The 21,133-nt window shown below is 52.2% G+C and overlaps 1 protein-coding gene across 2 annotated transcripts; it reads left to right on the top strand.

Moving 5' to 3' along the window:
* The first annotated feature begins 3,242 nt into the window (after positions 1-3,242).
* Positions 3,243-20,679, top strand: Robo3 (roundabout guidance receptor 3). 2 transcript variants are annotated; one of them, XM_004670611.2, is made up of 28 exons: positions 3,243-3,402; positions 7,089-7,415; positions 7,697-7,854; positions 8,205-8,325; positions 8,420-8,558; positions 8,831-8,958; positions 9,173-9,297; positions 10,882-11,053; positions 11,352-11,557; positions 11,765-11,846; positions 12,152-12,317; positions 13,382-13,548; positions 14,061-14,182; positions 14,356-14,581; positions 14,727-14,848; positions 15,044-15,215; positions 15,329-15,526; positions 16,328-16,351; positions 16,430-16,472; positions 16,679-16,818; positions 17,127-17,321; positions 17,454-17,592; positions 17,766-17,969; positions 18,347-18,498; positions 18,615-18,725; positions 18,914-19,075; positions 19,772-19,956; positions 20,417-20,679. In XM_004670611.2, exons 1-28 carry the CDS (start codon positions 3,243-3,245, stop codon positions 20,426-20,428), a joined length of 4,158 nt encoding a protein of 1,385 aa, XP_004670668.1. In that variant the 3' UTR covers positions 20,429-20,679. The 2 variants fall into 2 exon arrangements, with proteins under 2 accessions (XP_004670668.1, XP_045002184.1); XM_045146249.1 differs by lacking the exons at positions 3,243-3,402; positions 7,089-7,415; positions 7,697-7,854; ... (12 more) ...; positions 15,044-15,215; positions 16,328-16,351 and having other exon boundaries at positions 15,451-15,526.
* The last annotated feature ends 454 nt before the right edge of the window (positions 20,680-21,133 follow it).

The raw sequence follows: 21,133 nt of genomic DNA, 5'->3' as shown, positions 1-21,133 counted from the left end.
CACACACACACACACACACCCCTTCACACATGCCTTTTCCCATTAAAGATCATAACTATCAAACTCCCTTCTAAGTCCACAAATTCAACCCCTTCCATCTTCCCTGCTTGAAATTTTCTATTTTTTTTTTTTTGTCAAATCCTCTTTCAAATTTCCTCTTTGCGGGCTGGAGAGATGGCTTAGTGGTTAAGCGCTTGCCTGTGAAGCCTAAGGACCCCGGTTCGAGGCTCGGTTCCCCAGGTCCCACGTTAGCCAGATGCACAAGGGGGCGCACGCATCTGGAGTTCGTTTGCAGAGGCTGGAAGCCCTGGCGCGCCCATTCTCTCTCTCTCCCTCTATCTGTCTTTCTCTCTGTGTCTGTCGCTCTCAAATAAATAAATAAATAATTTTTAAAAATGTCCTCTTTGCCTGTAATTTTAGGAGGGTAAGGAGAAGATAAGTTCAAGGCACTCCCTTTCCAGAACTGCCTTTCAGAACATCCACAGGACCTCTGTGTTTGAAAGGGCCAGAGGGAAGGGAAGGGAGAGAGGGCTGCAAAGCCGCTGGCCCTTCTCACTCATTCTCTGCCACCCTGTCACCAGAGGTGCTTCAGGGTCACTGGCCTTGGGTAAGAGAAGGAGGGAGAGAACGTGTGCTATTGTTGGGGAACTTATTCTTCAGACTACCTCCCTTGAGGTTTCAACTGTCTTTTGTCTTTAGGTCTGAGTTAGTTCTTCCTTCCTTCCTTCCTTTCTTCTTTTTTTCTTTTTTCTTTTTGGTTTTTCGAGGTAGGGTTTCACTGTAGTCCAGGCTAACCTGAAATAATTCACTCTGTGTTCTCGGGGGGGAGGAGCTTTCTTTCTTTCTTTCTTTCTTTCTTTCTTTCTTTCTTTCTTTCTTTCTTTCTTTCTTTCTCCCTCCCTCTCTCCCTCTCTCTCTCTCTTTCTCTCTCCCCCCTCCCCACTCTCTTTCTTTCCGAGTAGGATTCTAGAGATACTGACAAACACTAAGAAAGAAAGAACAAAGAAAAACAAGCGGGAATAGTGGGGCGATGAAAGCGCACAGAAAGGAGTGAGGTGATAAGCAAGAGCCCTAGAAAAGAGGAGAGCAGTCCACTATTTGTCCAGACACTAAACCCAAAGCACAGGGATTAGAAGCAGCCTTGCCCAGGGCTGCGCTGCAGCCTCCGCTCAGGGAAACCTGAGCAAATACGTCCTGATCCTTACATAAAGGGCCAATTAACTGAGCGGTCTCCGGAAACAAATCTGCTAACAGGGTGACAAGCCCCTAGACACTGTCTGGCTGGTGTGTTTGCTGACAGGCCGGTCAGGAGCAAATGGGGGGATTAGGATGGGGCAGGGTCCGCATGGTGGGAGGGTTACCAGCTTTCTGGGGCCCTGGCGCTGGATTCCTATCTTGGTTGAGCTTTTGATGTGATGGAACTTGGATTCCTTGCCCCCCCCCACCCCGCCTTGTCAACCTGGGGGACAGCAATATGCCCCTGGGATCCTGAACCTGAAGGCCTGGGCACAAGTAGTTCAACCTCCTTAACAGACGGGGAAACTTTGATCTAGAATGGTGACGTCTAGTAAGTGGCAAATATATGATTGAAACCCACTTTGGGCTTGGTCATTCCTGAGGGAAAGAATTTCTGGGATACCCATTATCACTTGCCTGAATGTGGCCTGGCCCTTGATCAGGGAATGTAGTGGAAGATGTATAACCCTATTTCTTAATGTTCTTATATTTGGGAAGGAACTTGTCTACAGCTCCTCTCCCTCCTACCCCAAACTATCTTATGCTCAGGTCTGCTCGGATTTAGTATTCGGTGGGCCCCTGTTAAAGAACCGCCAGGGCTCTGGCTCCCATTGGCCATCCAGCACCACCCTTCCCCCACCCACCCCGCTGAGGCCAGATAGAGGAGAAGGGGTGGGAGGCAGGAAGACACCTAAACTCTCCGAAATCCGAGGCCCCCCTGGGAGGAGGACTGATTGAGGGAGGAGTCTTAGTCAAGTGTCTCACCCAGCTCCCTTTCGTGCTGCTCTCGGTCCCTAATCCGCCAGCGCTTGACCTTTGACCCTGGGGTCCGGGGTGGCCTAGCCCACTCCGCTCTGATATCCACCTGTTCACCTGCACCCTCCTGGTTTCAAAGCAGCCACGTCACGACTGTGGCCTCCCACACAGATGAACCAGTACTTGGCACTTCTTCAGTAGAGCCGAGTCCCTCCGCACACCCAACCTCATCTTCAGGAAAAAGACAGAATCCTAGGAAAATCAGAAGTGATATTTTTGTTGTGCCCCCACTAGGGGCTCCGGATATTATCAGGTTGGAGTAGATTTGCCCGAATTAAGCATCACGTGCCTTTTCAGAAACTCTAACTCCTTAGTTCCTCTTAGGTCTCCCCAAAATTGTGAACAACTTCACAAACATGTCAGAGGGCAGTAATACAGTGTGCAAATAAGTGTCTGGTTTTCCCTGGATCTTCCTCTGCACCCCCCACCCCACACTCACACACTGGGTCTCCTGTTTGGGGTGTCTGGCCCAGGGCTCCCCAGTCAAGGCGAGTCATCTCATTCCCTGGGCTCCTCGCAGCAGATCTAGGACAACTGCAATGTGGGCCTTGGTGGAGTTCTGTTCTCACCCCCAGCTCCCCAGTCTTTTGCGTGGAAGGGAGAGGAAAGGAATTGAAGCAGGGGTATTGGGAGCTAAGCAGCATCTGCTTGCACGTCGCCTCAGCTTTCCTGAGGTCCAGGAAAGGAGACAATTCCTGTTCTAAATCTGGGCAGAAGGGCAGGGTCTGACAGGGCGTCCTTCTTCCTCTTGGATGCTCTCAGGAAGCGGGAAACCTCCGCCGCGTCCCAAGCTGGATGCTGCGCGAGGGGGTGGGGCGGAGATTCCAAGTCGCGCGCAGTGCGACGACTCGAGATTCCTGGCCAGCTGGTGGCCGTCGGGGTAGGGGCGAGGGGAGTGTGGGGAGGCGGATTAAGCCCTTCATTACGCCGCGATCAGAGTGGCACCTGCTTTCGGCCGCCCAGCTCCCCCGGGACGCGGGCGCTGGGGGGTGGAGAGAAGCGGCGGCGCGGGCGGGCGGGCGGCAGCCCAGGCACCGGCCGTACCCGCGCGCCTGCAGGACGGCGGTACCGGCACCGTGGCTGCGGCGGCGTGCACGGGCTGTGGAGGGGCCGCCGGCTCCCGGCCCGCGGGTCGCAGACCCCGGGGCTGGGCTTCGAGCCCCCCGCCCCGAGCCCAGCCGGGCCGCGCCATGCTGCGCTACCTGCTCAAAACACTACTGCAGATGAACTTGTTCGCGGACTCCCTGGCCGCGGACATCTCCAACTCCAGCGAGCTCTTCGGCGGCTTCAACGCCTCCCTGGCGGCGGCCAACCGCAGCCTGCTGCCTCCTGGCGACTCCTCGGTCAACGGTGAGGCTGCCCGTGGGGACCTCGAAGGCAGGGATGGGAGCGAGGCGAGAGGGAGGCGTGGGGTGTAGGGAGGACGGACACCAAAGAGCGTCTGTCCCGACGTCCAGGACAGAGTGGCGCCTCCCAAGGTCCTCTCGGGAAGGGGCGCCCCAGAGGAGCCCTTGAGCGGGCTATCCGCGCGAGGTCGAGAGCTTGCGGGAAGGTGCTGAGTTCTTCCCTCCCCGCCTCTCCTGTGCCCACCACGCCCACCCCAGGTGAGGAGAACTGTGGCAGGTGGTGGGCGCATTCCAAACTTAGAAATTAGGGTAGAGGGTCTGGGTTAAGCCCATCATCACTCTGTGGCCCAGGTAGCAGGTCTGCCTGCAGGACTTGAAGTTTTCCAAAAACTCAGGACAAGGACGAGAAAGCCCAAGTGTTGGAGGTGTTGCAACCGTGGGGGACGGGCACTGCGATCGTTTCAAGGAAACTTGGAGCTGAGATTGTCTCAGCAGTGGGATTCACACCGGCCCATCCCGTTAGAGCGGCGGCGAGCTGTTGGACAGTGCCCGCGGCAAGGTTGTTACTGCTAATTACGGTGATTAATAAATGAGTGGGCGCGCTCCCTCCTCTAGCGCCGCGGGAAGCCCGCGCAGCCGACAGCTGCCAAGCCGGGGAGAGGCCGGATCTTGCCCCCTTCTGGCCGTGTCGGGAACTCCCGCCCTTAGTCCACTCCTGCGGGCGACGCCTATGCTGCCGCTGTACAGCCCCATCCCCCTCCTCTCCTCGTGCTCCCTGCTCGTGTGTGGAGCACTGTTTTGGAGACTAGAAGACAGAAAGAGGGATATCCGAACAATGTGCTTGTGTGTTTTATGTTGGGCTCTTCAGGTGCTGGGGAGGAGCCCCAGAGCCCTATTTGCATGGCCATTAGCTATTCATTAGTCTACCATGAAAACATCTCCTGAGACCAGGCCTGACAGGAAAGAAATTCCAGGGAAACGGAGTCTGCAGCTGTGTCTACAGGAATTAGAGGGAAAGCGCGGACCAGAAGGGTGTGGTATGCATGGAGTGGGACCCTGGAGGATTGCCAGGAGGTTAGTCACAGAGCTCTTCTCTCCGACTCTTAGCATCTTTACAGTATTTTTACCAGACCTCCATTCATCCAATCTTGAGAAGTTAGTGAGACACTCGGGGAAGAAAAGCTTTCCTTCGGCTAGAGAAATGGTTTAGCGGTTAAGGCGTTTGCCTGCAAAGCCTAAGTGCAAACGTTCGATTCCCCAGTACCCAATTAAGCCAGTTGCCCAAGGTAGCCCATGCGTCTGGAGTTCGTGTGCAGTGGCTAGAGGTCCTGGTGCTCACATTCTCTATCTGCCTCTTTCTCTGTTTCTTTCAAATAAATGAAATTAAAATAGTAGCTGGGCGTGGTGGCACACGCCTTTAATCCCAGCAGAGGTAGGAGGATCAGTGTGAATTGAAGGCCACCCTGAGTCTACATAGTGAATTCCAGGTCAGCCTGGACTAGAGTGAAGCTCTACCTTGAAAAAAAAAAGCAACAACAAAAGACTTTTGTTGATAGTCACATAGTTGCAGTAAAAGGACTCCAATTTATGGAGGATAAAGGGTATCCCACTGATCACATAAGCAGCATGGAGCAAAATCTTGATAATAACATGTATAAATCTGCCCTTACACATTATGTGAAAGGGGAGGAGACTACTGGAGCCTGCTTGACTGTCATTCAGGAAACTGTAGGAACCATGGTAAGGTAGGGTTTGCGGGGGAGGAAAAGCCTTTGCTGCTAGAATCACCATACTTGTGGGTTCCTCCTCACCGTGCACTTTACATCCATTATGGCTTCTATACTGTAACATTTCAGATAAAGAAAGTGTATCTCAGAGAGGTTAATTTATTTTTGAGGCAGGGACTAGCTAACTATGTAGTAGTTATGTAGACTGCTCTTGAACTACTGATCCTCTTGGCTCCACCTCCCTAGTGCTGAGATTTTCAAGCGTGGGCCACTGTGCAGAGCTGAGGTTAAATAATTTGCCCAAGTGCTACAGCTAGGAAGGGTTCAAATCTGAGATACCAACTCTGGCCATTTTACCAACATCTGGGCTCTAGCCTTGCCTGGGCAGTTCACCAAGGAGTGTTGGGGTAGGATGGAGAGGAGAGATGGGTGAACAGAGCAGAGATTTCCATTTGGGAGAAAGAAGATTGGGGAAATTGTTCCCTTCCCCACACAAGAGAAACCGATCTTGTCAGAACCAGTTACATAAAGTCCCTCAGGACAGCCCTGGCAAAGGGCAACCCTCCCAGCTTAGTCTATGCCAGAACTTATACAAGGAAGGGCAGAAAACAAAACCGAATCCCCCGCTGGTTTTAGAAGCAATAGGTCCCTGAGCATTTTGGAACAGGGTGGGCGGGATGGGGGCGAGGGGGAGGAGCAGAACAGATGCGCCAAGTAGTCCCTGGTTATTTAAGGACACCAGATTACACGAAGCTGTGGCGGCGCCTACCGGCAAAGGCAGGTTATAAATCCTCGTTTGAGGGGGGCACTGAGACCTGAGTCAATATTTAACAAGCCCAGGCAGAAAGTAAAACAGACCCCAAAGATTTGTAGGCGGTGCGACATAGGGGCAGAAACTGCAAACTAACTGATCTGAGAAAACGAGAGGAGTTTCTTTTCCAGCTGGTTCTTTGGCTTTTTCCGTTTCATCAATCAATAAAATAATCTGTTGAAAACTCAGCCTCTGAGGGAGAACATTTCCACTACCATTCACACTCACATTCTGAGGTGTCACAGAACCCCTCCCCCATGAAACAAGATTATCTGGGTTTTATAGTGTCCCAATCAAGAATCCTGGGCTGAGATGCACAAGGTAGTGCATGTATCTGGAGTTTTCAGTGGCTGGAGGCCCTGGTACACCTATTCACACTCTCCCCCTTTCCCGCTATCTTCCAAATAAATAAATAAATAAATAAATAAATAAACAATTTAAAGCAAAATCCTGGGCTAGTGAGATGGCTTAGAGATTAAGGCGTTTGCCTGTGAAGCTTAAGTACCCAGGTTTGATTCCCCAGTACCCACGTAAGCCAGATGTACAAAGTGGCACATGCATCTGGAGTTCGTTTGCAGTGGCTAGAGGCCCTGGTACCCCCATTCCCTTTCTCTCATGTGCCTTCCTACCCCTCTCACACACATAAATTATACACACACATATATATATATTTAAAGAATCCTTCTAGTCTCGGGCCCCAGTCCTCTATCCGTGGCATCTTTTTCTTTTTTTTAATAAGTAGCCCCCAATCTGCATGGTCCATTTTACCCCTCCCCAAACAGGGACCACATGAGCCAGGATGACCCCGAGCCAATGGAGACCGGTGATAGCCAGTTGTCTGGAGGCAAACCCTGGCCCAGTCATTTCCCACTTAAACTAGGCGGGAGAGAAGGCCAGGTGCTTAAGGCCACCCAGGACGTTGGCCTAGGGGTTTGTGGACTGATTCCTGGTAACTGCGGGCGTCTCCAGCTAAGAATGTACACCTGAGATACTAGAGCCTACAGAGGAAGCAGGTGGGCAGGTGCGGGCTGCACTCTGGCAGAGAAGGCATGGGAGATTGGATGATGCCCAGAGAGTTCTCTCTCCCTCTGGAGCCTCAGTCCTTCCGCCGATTTCCCTGTATGAGCTCTTCGGGCCATTTTCCCCCTCCAGTGACAAGAGTTGGTCCAGAGGACGCCATGCCGCGCATCATAGAGCAGCCACCAGATCTGCTGGTTTCCCGGGGCGAGCCAGCCACGCTGCCCTGCCGCGCCGAAGGTCGTCCCCGACCCCACATTGAGTGGTACAAGAACGGGGCGCGCGTGGCCACCGCGCGCGAGGATCCGCGCGCGCACCGCCTGCTGCTGCCCAGCGGCGCCCTCTTCTTCCCGCGCATCGTGCACGGGCGCCGCGCGCGGCCGGACGAGGGCGTCTACACCTGCGTGGCGCGCAACTACCTGGGAGCAGCGGCGAGTAGAAACGCCTCTCTGGAAGTAGCAGGTGAGTCCTCTGGTCAGCTGATGGCTGCTAGAGTCGGGGGTGGGGCGAGGGAGGCGAGAAGGCTTAGGGCAATCCCAGAAGAATAAGCTTCAGGGGTCTCAGCCCGCTTAGCATCTTTCTTTGGAACCTAGACACTTGGTCCCTAACGCTCATGCCTTGGCCTTGGAGGAAGAAGTGGGTCTAGTTCTAGTCTGGGAAAAGTCTGCTGTAATCCACAATTATGCTCCTGCAATCCTCATTCAGTTATATTGTTCCACCATGTTTATTCCCTGGCCCTTCAGTCCTACGTGATGATTTCCGGCAGTCTCCTGGGAACGTGGTAGTGGCAGTGGGGGAGCCAGCAGTGATGGAATGCGTGCCCCCCAGGGGCCACCCAGAGCCTTTGGTGACCTGGAAGAAGGGCAGTGCAAAGCTGAAGGAAGAGGAGGGAAGGATCACGGTAAGGGGTGGGTGGGTGCATGGGTTAAGGGGGTATGTCTTGGATCAGTCTCAAAAAAGGAATTTAAGGGTCCTGACACTTGGAGACAATATCTTGAGGTGAAAGATTTGAGATCACAGTATCTGACCAGAAGTCGAGATTCACCTACTGGGTGAGGGAAAAGGAGGGTCGGGTGGCATTGATGTAAGACAGGTCGGGAGTATATCCCAGGGACTCATATTTGATTATATAGGTCAATTTTATAGGTCTTTATTCATAGGCTGCTGACAACCAAATTAAAACACACACACACACACACACACACATTTTAATGACTGTAAAGGACCAATGTAACCATTGTTACTCTGCAGATACGTGGAGGGAAGTTGATGATGTCACATACACTCAAGAGTGATGCTGGGAAGTATTTGTGTGTGGCCTCTAACATGGCAGGAGAACGAGAGAGTGGGCCGGCTGAACTTGTGGTACTGGGTAGGCACTGGGTAGTGAGGTTATGGGAATGGGTAGCCCAGGAAGTAAGTAGCTGTGCAGACTTCCTGACTATTTGATGGCTCCCACTCTGTAGAGCGCCCCTCATTTCTACGTAGACCAGTGAACCAGGTGGTCCTGGCAGATGCTCCTGTAAATTTCCTTTGTGAAGTGCAGGGAGATCCCCAGCCTCATCTACGTTGGCGCAAGGAGGATGGGGAACTGCCCACTGGCAGGTGAGAAGCAACCTCCTTCCATCTGTAAGGAGCCCCAAGGAGCTCAAGAGCCTTCCCTAACCTAGAAAACCAGAAGGCAGACACCCTATCATTTGAAGGCACATGTAGTTTCTAGAGCCTGTGGCTCCTGTCCCCTCCCACCCCACATTGTGGGCACCAACTTCTGTGCCCTTTGAGCCCTGTCTTGCCTACCCTGACCCTGGTGTTTGTCCTGGGGGAGAGAAGGGATCTTTAGCTGTGGCCAACCTAACCTGGGGTGGGGAGTGGAACAGGTACGAGATTCGGAGTGACCACAGCCTTTGGATTGGACGTGTGAGTGCTGAAGACGAGGGAACTTACACCTGTGTGGCAGAGAACACCGTGGGTCGTGTTGAGGCATCTGGCTCCCTCAGTGTTCATGGTAAGGGCTCCACCTAGGACAGCCCGCAGCAGGCGTAATAAGAGGGCAGATTTCAGAGAAGAATGGGGGAGAAAAGACAAAACAGGAGATGTGGGTGGGTCAACTGTGACTTATAGAAGGAGAAAGGGTAAGAGAAAGCCAAAGAGACTTGAGCAGGACATCAAGACAGCCACGGCTTACTACCACTGACTTTCTTTCTCTCTCTTCTTCCCAGTCCCACCCCAGTTTGTGATTCAGCCTGAGGACCAGACAGCAGCTCTGGGAGAAAATGTGTCTTTCCAGTGTGAGACCAGAGGAAACCCCCCACCTGCCATCTTCTGGCAGAAGGAAGGGAGTCAAGTAGGTGCCCTCTCTGAGGCCCTGCCCAGCAGCTTTCCCACTGGACGATGGCCTCTTTTCCTCCCCTTTCTGCAAATTTCTCTCCAGGGCATCTGTTTTACCTTTGGTACTCCATTCCCAGAAACCCTTGTGGTTATTTGGGAGGATTAAATACTGTGGTAAATATAAAAGGCTCAGAAAGAAGAAATCAGTGGCGATACAGGAGCTGCTAGGAGTAAGGAGATCCTGGATTGTAATTCTGTAGATACTCTTCCTATTTTGGGCAAAGCTGTTGTGCGAATGTAGAACCCCAGTTAGATCCCTCTTGCTCCAGACCCTCTGGGCCATGACCTTTGGGTGTGAGTGGTACTATGGAAACCAAGGACTGGAGGTATTCAGGGTTTGCATGCTCTGATGATATATTGCCAACCCCATCAGCAGACATTCACAGCCTCCCCTTTATACCTAGTAATCAAATCCTAGGTCACACAACATGAAAGAACTGAAGCTACAATAAGCTAAGTAACTTATTCTAAGGAAAGAGTAGGAAATTTGTCACTAGAAAACAGGGCCAGTATGGCAATTCTGATTATCCCCACCCCACTGGAAAACCAGGCAACCCACAACTTTGTGCTAAATCCACTGCCACAGATTTCCAGCATCTCCAGCCTGTAAGACTGCTGGGTTGTCACCTGAGTGGCGGCAATAGCAAGAAGTTGTGGGAGAAAGTGTCAGAGACTCAGTCTGGTCCATTTATCTCCATATCCAAACTTGCTTTCTCTGCTTTTCACATGTCTATCTAGAGTAAAATATTAAAGCCAAAAAGTACCTAATGTGTATCACAGAGTATTAAAAAGCTTTCACATGAGCCAGGCGTAGTTGTGCATGCCATTAATACCAGCACTCAGGAGGCAGAAACAGGGGGATCGCTGTGAGTTTGAGGCCGCCTTGAGACTACAGAGGGAGTTCTAGGTCAGCCTGGGCTAGAGTAAGACCCTATCTTGAAAAAAAAAAAAAATGAACAAACAAACAACAAAAAAAAACCTTTCACATATTCCTTCATTTAATCCTAAATTTGATTCCTAATCGTCAAGAGTCAAACTTGAGGAAAATTGGGCTCACAAAGGTTTAAAAACTCAGAGGGTTTAAAACAACAACAAAAAATTTTTGAGGTAGAGTCTCCTTCTAGCCCAGGCTGACCTAGAACTCCGTCTGTAGTCACAGGCTGACCTCAAACTCACAGCGATCCTCCTACCTCTGCCTTTGGAGTGTTGAGATTAAAGATGTGTGCAACCATGCCCTTAAAAATACTTATTTTGGTTCATTTGGTCTCAAACTCATGATCCTCCTGCCTCAGTAATAGCTCAGAGTTTCAATTTCTCAGGGTTTCTCAACTCATTAGTCACAGAGCTGGGATATAGATCCTGAAAGCTAATAAATGTCCAGCATTTTGTGAATAGGCCTAACTAATTTGCTCAAGGTTACTTCAGTGATTATAGGCAGAGTGTGCACTAGAACCTTAGAGGTTTTCTGGATTCCTAGAACAGGAATAGGGAGTTCTTCACTCTTTGCTAATCTCTATCTTGATTCCTTGCTCTATCCCAGGTCCTGCTTTTCCCTAGTCAGTCACTTCAGCCCATGGGCCACTTCTCGGTATCTCCAAAAGGCCAGCTCAACATCACAGAAGTGCAGAGCGGAGATGCTGGTTACTATGTGTGCCAGGCTGTCAGTGTGGCTGGCAGCATCTTAGCTAAAGCTCTGTTGGAGATAAAAGGAGGTATTTGCCCACGAGAGGGTTGGACCTATGGCCAGCAAGAACATGGTCTAAAGAGATCTGTTTCTCTTAGACATCATGCTGTATGTCTTCAAAGGGGAGGGGGCATGTTCCTCAGGGATATCCTTGAAGTTTGGAAATCATCAGTAGAATGGTTCCAGGCAGAAACTATAAATGAGTATCAAAGTCCTTGTGGATTAGAGGGAGGGAGGGATGGGATGATGGAGCAGAACATGGAGGACAGGGCTGGATTCCTGACCCCGAGACTCTTTCTGAGATACCCAAGTTCTTCGTCTCTCAGCCTCCTTGGATGGGCTGCCTCCCATCATCCTTCAGGGACCAGCCAATCAGACGGTGGCACTTGGCTCCTCTGTGTGGCTGCCATGCAGAGTGACCGGGAAACCTCAACCTAGTGTTGGATGGAAGAAGGATGAGCAGTGGCTGCAGGGGGATGACCTCCAGTTCAATCTAATGGCCAATGGCACTCTGTATATCACCAGTGCTCAGGTGAATGTCACTCCTGGATCCCTTATAACTAAGACTGGCTATCTGGTCCACATTCCTAACTCTAGCAAGTACCTCATTTCTTCCCCTCTGCTCTCTCAGACCTTCTAAAGTATCCAGCATCTTCTTCATCCTTCTGTTACCTGCCTCCACCCCCTCACCCTACCTTGCTACACTCCCAGTGGGCCAGTACTCTACCCTCTCCTACAGGAGATGGACATGGGTTTCTACAGCTGTGTGGCCAAGAGTTCCATAGGGGAGGCCACATGGAGTGGCTGGCTTAGGAAGCGTGGTGAGTTTGTGTTTATTCTTCATTCCATCGTCTTGCCCACACCTTTCTCCAAACCTGCTTCCAAGGTAGTCATTATCTCCCAAGTCCTGGGGCTAATTTTATCTTCTGAAAGCTCTGACCCTGGTAGTGGGAATGAGGAGGATGGAGGTGATGCACTTGCGAGGCAGATGTGAGTCTGGGTTAGTGTAATTTGTTGCCATATAACCATGACCACTATCATATCTCCACAGTTCCTTTGAGAATAGGGCAGGTCACACTGAGCAGTCTTTTCTCATCTTTTTACTTATGATTATCTACCACTGCAGAAGATTGGGGAGCATCGCCAGGCCCCTCAACAGAACCTTCTCCTCCTCCGGGGCCTCCCTCTCAGCCAGTGGTCACAGAAATCACTAAGAACAGCGTCACCCTGACCTGGAAGCCCAATCCACAATCTGGGGTTACAGCCACCTCTTATGTGATAGAAGCCTTCAGGTATGGAGACACTTTTGAATGCAAACCTGGAGAGTTAAAAAGAGGGGACCCTTTGTCCTTACAGTCCTTGCATTCTGGGGAGAAGTCTGCTTCTCTGAAGGTGAGGTAGTAAGGTTTCATAAGCGGACTGGGGATATAGCTCAGTGGTAGACTGCTTACCTAGCAAGCCCGAGGCCCACGGTTCAATCCCTTTTGATCCTTGATACAATCAACCCTCCCCCCAAACAAAACAAAACAACACACACACACACACACACACACAACAAAGGATGAAGCAGCTGCTTGCAGTTTTTCACTACTAAACCTGCCTGCATTTTTGAGTTCTAACTCAGAAAGTACAATCCTTCCTTTCCTCCTATTTCTTCTTTGGATAAAGGCCAAAATCCTAAGCATACCTGCCTGACATTGGGCCTTCTCACTGATTTCAACAAGTCTCCTTTATTTGTTTATTTTAAAAAAGAAGGCCTGATATGGTGACACAGGCCTTTAATCCCAGAATTTGGGAAACAGGTAGGAGGCCAGACTGGGACTACAGTGAGTTCCAGATCAGCCTGGGCTAGAGTGAGACCCTACCATAAATAAAATAAATTAAAATAAAATAAAAGAAAAGGAGGAGGAGTGAAGGGAAGGAAGAAGAAAGAGGAATGGCTGAGATGGAGCTGAGGAGATGCCAGTTGCTAAAGTGTTGGCCTTGCAAGTATGAAGACCTGAGTTGGCTCTCCAGTGCCCATGCAAACGCTGGTCCTGGTGGCTTCACTTGTAATCCCAGTGCAGGGGAAATCTAGCTCAACTGGTGAGCTCCAGGTCAATGAGAGGCCCTGTCTCAAAGGAGGTTGACAGTGTTTCTATGGATAACACCTGAGGTCATCCTCTGGCCTCCACATGCATGTGTGTGCACATATGCACACACACACATGTGCTGGAATACCAGTGCATGTGCCCCCTCAACCACACATAAACACATGCACACAAACCACACACAAATGCAAAAAGAATGGATGAGATGGAGTAGACAGTTTGGGGTTCCTGGCTTAGACAGCCCTATCACCTTATTCTTGTTGTAGTCAAGCAGCTGGCAACACTTGGCGGACAGTGGCAGATAGTGTGCAGTTGGAAACACACACGGTCAGTGGCCTGCGGCCCAATACCATCTACCTGTTCCTGGTGCGAGCTGTGGGAGACTGGGGCCTCAGTGAACCCAGCCCTGTCTCGGAGCCTGTCCGTACCCAGGGTAAGGTTAGATCTCCTGAGCTCATGGGTAGGACATGTAACATCGCAGAGAACACCTACTCCCAAATCGTGGCACCGTGACAGTTCAGAGTTCTCTTCTGCTATGTCAGGTCTATGCTGGTGGTCTAGCCTTCAACAGAAGGTCATGTTTTCCTCTCACAGAGGGACCAAGAGAGGAGGGAGAGAAAAATGAGGGTGTAGTTATTATTTTAGTAGTGCATCACTGCTGAGCCTTTTATCCATACATATTGTTGAGACTAGAAGGGACTTGGGGGAGAGTGTCAAGTTCATGTTAGAGCTGAAAATCTAAGGCCTTTAAAGGATGCCATGTAGTTATGCAGAAAAATCACATTCACTATCTCATTCTTTGTAATATTCCCCTGACCAGCCCTTCCTGACTCCATATTTTCTGTTGTACTGAATGGTACAGTTTGTGAACTAGGGCAGAAGTAGGCACAAACACATTCTCAGTCCTGTCTGTGCCCTCTGCTGAGTGGGCTCTTTGGTCAGCAGGTAGTAGCCCATCTAGGCCAGTTGAGGACCCATGGAGAGGCCAGCAAGGATTGGCTGAAGTGGTCGTGAGAATGCAGGAGCCCATAGTCCTTGGGCCTCGAACTCTGCAGGTGTCCTGGACTGTGAGTGTGGCATAGGAGTGAGATTAAGGGAGGGAACAATGATGGGGGACATCAGGGTATTAAGACGTAATATGGGAACGTGGGAGTTGAGTGACTATGGAAGGTGGCATGGTTGAGTAAAGGAATAGTTGGAGATCCTGTATGGTTGTACACTTTTGTCCTGGTTGCTACAGATGAATGGCCCAGTCCAGCTGGTGCAAGGTTTCCGTGTGTCTTGGAGGATAGTAGGCCTTGATGGGGGAAGCTGGACCGTGCTGGACTTACATACTCCACACCTACAAAGTACTGTGCTAAGAGGACTCCCCCCAGGGACACAAATCCAGATCAAGGTGCAAGCTCAAGGCCAAGAGGGGCTGGGGGCTGAAAGCCCCTTTGTGACCAGGAGCATTCCTGAGGAGGGTAAGGAAGATCACCAAGCTGATGGATAGACTGGAGGGCAGAGGGGGTGGACAGGATGGAAATTGCAGGGGAGATGGGAGGGGGATGCTTGGGGCAGCTTGCAATGACTGTCTGTGTCTTCTCACCATGCTCCACCCTGGCCTAGCCCCCAGTGGTCCCCCCCAGGGAGTGGCAGTGGCCTTGGGGGGTGATGGCAACAGCAGTATCACTGTATCTTGGGAGCCCCCACTTCCCTCCCAGCAAAATGGGGTCATCACTGAATATCAGGTAGAGTTTGACAAGGAACTGGGTGAGGGCTGGGGAGGAAAGGGACAGGGAGAATCTAGGGGCTGGGATCACGGTGGAGGGAACCTGGGGCTGGGACGAGGTTAGGGGAGAGGAGAGGGGCTCAGAGGGTTGTCTCGGGGCTGAGTTTGAAGTCTCCTCGTGTTCCTGACCACACTCGGGTCCCGGCCTCCCTAGATCTGGTGCCTGGGCAATGAGAGCCGCTTTCACCTCAACCGGTCTTCGGCAGGCTGGACGCGCTCCGCGACCTTGCGGGGACTGTTGCCTGGCCAGCTCTACCGGACGCAGGTCGCGGCGGCCACCAGCGCAGGCGTGGGCGTGCCCAGCGCCCCAGTGTCCGTGCAGCTGCGTGAGTCCGGGGGTGGGCGTGGAAGAGCCGGGCACGCGGCGGGAACACTGCGGTAGGCGTGCCCGCAGCTCAGCAATGGTGGCCCTCCTCCCTCACCTCTCCGTCCCCAACAGCATCCCGGCCGGCCCTGGAGCCCGAGCCCGAGCCGGAGCCCGAGGTGCGCGCGGGGTTGGCGGAGCGGCTGGCCAGGGTGCTGCGAAAGCCGGCCTTCCTGGCGGGCAGCGGAGCGGCCTGCGGGACGCTGCTGCTCGCGCTCTGCGCAGCCCTCTACCGGCGCAGGAAGCAGCGCAAAGAGCTCAGTCACTACACTGGTGAGAGGCGGCGGGGAGCGCTCCAGGCCGCAGCGTGCGGGGCGGGGCCCAGGATGGGGGCGGGCCAGAGGGTGGGCGGGGCCTCGGGCGAGAGGGGCGGGCCGAGCCGCAGGGGAAGGCGGGGCCAGAGGGGAGGGCCAGGATGGGAGCGGGGTGGGGCAAGAGGGACGGTCCTCAAGCGAGTGGGAAGGCGCCTGAAGGAGGCAAAGGGTTGGCTAAGACCTGACATAGCCTGGATTTGGGGAGGGGAGTGAGGTCTGATGCTGGGACACCTGGAGAAGAGGGCTCTGCACAGCTGTCTCAGTAAAGAGGAAAATCCATCTTTTGGCAGGGGAAGGGGTGGGGCTAGGATGTGGCCTTCTGGACGGCATGATTGGCCCGTTGGAAACAGACCGCCTGAATTGTGCTACTCCTTAATAAGGGAAATCTCTATTAGAACTCTTGGAAGTCAGCAATTTCCAAACTTGGATACATGTAGGAATCAACTGGGGGAGCTTTAGAAAAATGCTGAGACCAAAGCTGGACTTGGTGGTCCATGACTCTTATTCTAGCACTGGGAGGTGGAGGCAGGAAGATCAGAAGTTCAAAGCCAGCCTTGGCTACATAACCACATAGAGGTCTGCCTGGGCTACATGAGAGTCCGTCCCCCAAAATTCCACTGAGATTGGTCATGGTGCAGCTTGACTAGGAGAATTGGGACCAGGGCTGTTTAAATATTGGACAAGCATATGGAGGTTGCAGAAGGCCTTGCCTCATTCCCTCATTCCCCTGTTCTTTCTCCTATGGGTTCCTTTTCGGAAGCCTCCTTTGCCTACACACCTGCAGGTAAGCTGTTTCTGCCTGGGTAGGATTCTGACTCCCCAACACTGGCTTCTCACCAGTTCTCCCCCTCTTCTTCCCCAGTGTCCTTCCCACATTCAGAGGGCCTCTCCGGAGCCAGTTCCAGGTAATTTCTTGACCTGTCCTCTAAGGACAGCCATTTCTACAACAGGAGCACCCTTCCCACTCTAGGATTCACCATCATCCCATGTTGAGCATCTCCCAGCACCCACACTCCTGACTCCACCATTACTGCCCTGTGACTCTTCATTCCTGCCTCCTTTTGCTGGTCTTTTTTGGCTCCACACTCTCAACTCACCTGCTCCCCCTCAGGCCACCCATGGGCCTTGGCCCTACTGCCTACCCATGGCTGGCAGACTCGTGGCCTCACCCATCTCGAAGTCCCTCAGCCCAGGAACCCAGGGGAAGCCGTTGCCCCAGCAATCCTGACCCAGATGACAGATACTACAATGGTGAGGAGTTCTACTCCCCTCAGGGACACACTTATCCCTCCCACTTCGACTGGGGCAACCCGAAGGGACTTGAGGAGCCCTGGTCTTCTTGAGGTTGGTCAGTCCAGTCCTTGGAGGAAGTGGAATAAGACTTGGGCTAGAGTCAGGGAGTGTCTTCCTGACCTAATCTTTGTCTTAGTTTGCCAGAATTAGGGTGGGGGAGGAAGTTTATCCTATGGGATATCCTTTTGCCCTCCATTTTCCTTTTGTCCCCTATCTTTCTGTGTCTTCCCCTGCCTTCTCCCCTGGGCTGTCCTCTTTCTTCTCAGAAGCAGGAATCTCCCTATACCTGGCTCAGACTGCCCGGGGTGCTAATGCCCCTGGTGAAGGTCCTGTCTACAGCACCATTGACCCACTAGGAGAAGAGTTGCAGACCTTCCATGGAGGGTTCCCCCAACATCCTTCTGGGGACCCAGGCACCTGGAACCAGTATGCACCTCCAGAATGGAGCCAGGGGGACAGTGGTATGACCTCAAATCATAACACCTATGTCCACCCTTTGGCATTGGGTTTGGCATTTCCTTCTGACGTGCCTTCTCATCTGTGGCTCTTTGGTGCATGTTCCTGATGTGCCCTCTTCTCCACTCACTCCTCAGGAGGTAGAGGAGGCAAAGCAAAACTTCTGGGAAAGCCTGTGCAGTTGCCCTCTCTGAGCTGGCCAGAAACCTTGCCACCACCTCCTCCTTCCTGTGAGTTGAGCTGTCCAGAGGGACCTGAGGAGGAGCTAGAGGGCGGGTAAGGATGATTTGAGCTGTAGATGCCCTCCACATTTGGACTAGTCCATGACCTGTTTAGAGTGGGGAGTGGGCGGAGGTGTTAGCCATGGGATGGAAGGGATTCATGGAAGGCCAAAGGGAAGGTGCAGAAACTATTCAATCCTTCCCTTCTTTCCTGCCTTTTTGTCTCAGTTCAGAGCCAGAAGAGTGGTGCCCACCAATGCCTGAGAGAAGCCACCTAACTGAGCCCAGCTCCAGCGGAGGGTGTCCACCCCGAGGGGAAACCCCTTCTCCTACACCTTCCTATGGACAGCAGTCCACAGCCACTCTTACCCCCTCACCCCCTGACCCTCCCCAGCCCCCCACTGACATTCCACACCTCCATCAGATGCCCAGGTAGGGAGCTATATAGTGCCTCACACATTCCAGCCCCTCAATATGTCTACTCACTGGGTGACTGGGTGGATGGATGGAAAGGTAAATCGGGGGTACAGGCAGTTTCAGAACTGTGGTCATGTGGAAATGTGATGTGGAAAAGAAGGTGGGGGCTTATAGAGTCTCTTACTTCCTTCAAGCTGTCTCTGTGAAGTGTGTCTACAAGCTTCCAAGGCATCTTAAATATGGCTCTTCTCATACTAAGACAAACTAAGACTAGCTTGGCGTGAGTGGGGGACAGGCTGTGTCTTGTACATCTGAGTACTAAACTGAGTTGACAGCATGGTGCCTGACACATAGTAGACTCTTGGTTTTGCTGAGGTCTCATATCATTGCAGGAGGGTGCCCCTTGGGCCAAGTTCCCCTCTCAGTGTGTCCCAGCCCACTCTGAGTAGCCATGAAGGGAGGCCTGCTGGCTTGGGTGTTGGCCCCACAGCTTCCTATCACGTCAGCCCGAGCGCTGTCTCTAGTACAGCCAGCAGTGCCCCAGGTAAATCTGAAGACCCTCAACTTGCCCTGCCTCTCTGTACCCACACCAAAGCTTGTTTCCTTACCTTTCCTGATGCCCTCTTACACCTGTCCTCTCTCCATTTCCCAACACTGCAGGAAGAACCCGACAGGTGCCTGGGGAGATGACTCCCCCACTCCAAGGACCCCGCGCCCGAACCCGGAAGAAACCCAAGGCTCTTCTCTACAGGAGGGAACACAGTCCTGGGGGTGAGGGTGGGGCCTGGGCCTGGGCTGTGATGTCAGTAGAGGGTACAAACAAGGAACCAAGGGGAATGCTGCAGGTGAAACCAAATCTTGGGCCATTTACTCACAGCCTCTTCGTGGCAGGATGGAGATGGGGAAATACTAGTATCAGGTGAAGCAGGAGACTGAGCTGAAAAGAAGTTTCCCCCTAGATTTGCCCCCACCGCCCCTGCCACCACCAGAGGAGGAGGCACACTGGCCCCTGGGGCTGAGAACAGCAGGCAGCATGTCTTCCCTGGAGCAAGAGCACAGTGGGGAGAGGAGAATGGGACAGGTGGTGCCCCAAGGGGCCCAGCATGGGTCCCATCCAGATGGTAAGGAGGGCCAGGGCATTGGAAGGGACTGGAGGCCAGTAGAGTATCCCACATGATGCCTAGCTCACCTGTCACCTTGAGTTGGATTCATGTGACTGGTCAACATTGATGTTGATGGTTGTTTCTCTAGCTGTCTCTGTGAGCAAAAGTTCCGGTATTTCCCTTTTCCATGACAGAAACCCAGAACAAGAGAAGATTAGTGTTTGGGTGCTCTGTGTTCCCTTCCCCAAGCTCTCTATGCATGTTTTACAAAAATATTTTATTTATTTATTTATTTGAGAGAAACATGTGATATATGTGTGTGTTTGTGTGTGTGTGTGTGTGTGGTGTGTGTGTGTGTGTAAGTAATGGGCTCACCAGGGCGTCCAGCCACTGCAAACAAACTCCAGATGCATGTGCTACCTTGTCTGGCTTACATGTACTACTGGGGAATTGAATCTGGGTCCTTAGGCTTTGTAGGCAAGTGCCTTAACTGCTAAGCCATCCCTCCAGCCTTTGTGCATGTTTTTGAACAATTATTGTGTCAAGGCCTTGTGCTGGGCACTTTGCTTCTCTTTAGGCCCCAGTGCATCAGAGCGCAGTGTCTGCCCCTCAGCCATCACCCAGAACCGGGAGGTGGACAGAGCGGCAAGCGAGTACGCAGTGATACCCTGCATCCTTCCCCGGGCCCAGCTGTGCTTCTCTGTTGTGCTGCAGAAGAGGCCTGGCTCCCGTATGGCAGACCCAGCTTCCTGACCCATGGCCAGGGCACCAGCACCTGCTCCACTGCTGGCAGCAACTCTTCCAGGGGTTCTGGCAGTTCTCGAGGCTCCCGGGGCCCTGGACGGAGCCGGAGTCGGAGCAGGAGCCAGAGCCAAAGGCCAGGACAGAAACATCGAGAGGTAGATTGATCACAAGGAAACAGCAGAGGGCTGGGAGGGCAGGCCAAAAGTGACTGAAAACAGGGAAGTAGGAAAGGGCTTGCAGAAAAGGTCAAAACGAGAGGGCTCAGTAAAAGGGGAAAGGGTGAAATCCCAGAGAAGTGACAAGAAGTAAAGGCAAGATGACATGTAAGAGGAACTTGAACTTGGGTCCTTTATAGGAGAAAGGCTGGTTCCTTCCTATAGCCCATTAGAAAAGTCTCTCTCCATGGGCATGGTGGTATGCACCTTTAATCCCAGCACTCAAGAGGTCTAAAGTAAGAGGATAACTGTGAGTTCAAGGCCAGCCTGGGGTTACAGAGTGAGTTCCAAGTTAGCCTGGGCTAGAGTGACACCCTGCCTTGAAAAAACATCCCCCAAAAGAAAACTCTCTCTCTTTCTTTATCTCTCCATCCCTTACCCTCCCATTCCCTGTCTTTAGGAACCAAGATGACCCTTGAAGAAGCAATAAGAACATAGAGGATTCCATGGGGGAAAGGGTGGGAGCCCCTTCCCCGCTTAACCATATGAGCCAAGAGGAGCAAGGATGGGGGTCTTCCCTCTCAGCAATGATGCTGTGGCTCACTGAAGCTCACTGTCCTCAACATTTCCCATTGGCTTGGAAGCCAGAGCGTCAGCTCTTCCTTTTCTCTCTTTCTGACTGAGACCTATTTATACAAAAGACAATAAAAAGGTCTGATGCAAGTCCTGGGCCCTGCCTGTCTTTTTGTGCAGTATTTTGGGCAGAAGGGGACTTTGAGGGTCTGTAGAATAAAACACATGGGCAGCTTCCACATCCTTTTGAACTTTAAAAATCACAGAATAAAGACAGATGATGAGCAGCACTGTCCTGTTCTGAAGCCCACAGATCCCGACGGTGTTTCTCAGCTATTCATTGAAGTAATAAAATGCCTCACATATACAACTTAAAGGTGGAAAGATGTGTTTTGGTTCATGGTTTCACAGGTTTCGGCCCATGGTCAGCTGGCACTGTTGTTTCGTGGCTGTGGTAAGGCAGAGCATCATGGTAGAGACAGAGAGGGGTGACAGAACAGAACTGCTCACTTCATGACAACCAGGGAGAAGAAAGAGGCATACAGGAAGGAGCTAGGCTAAGACACGCCCTTCAAAGACATGCCTCCAGTGACTTCCTCCAGCC

Source organism: Jaculus jaculus, chromosome 3 (assembly GCF_020740685.1).
Source record: "Jaculus jaculus isolate mJacJac1 chromosome 3, mJacJac1.mat.Y.cur, whole genome shotgun sequence".
In the NCBI taxonomy this organism is placed as follows: Eukaryota; Metazoa; Chordata; class Mammalia; order Rodentia; family Dipodidae; genus Jaculus; species Jaculus jaculus.
The sequence above is the reverse complement of the archived record's forward strand: the minus strand, read 5'-3'. Positions and strand labels throughout refer to the sequence as shown.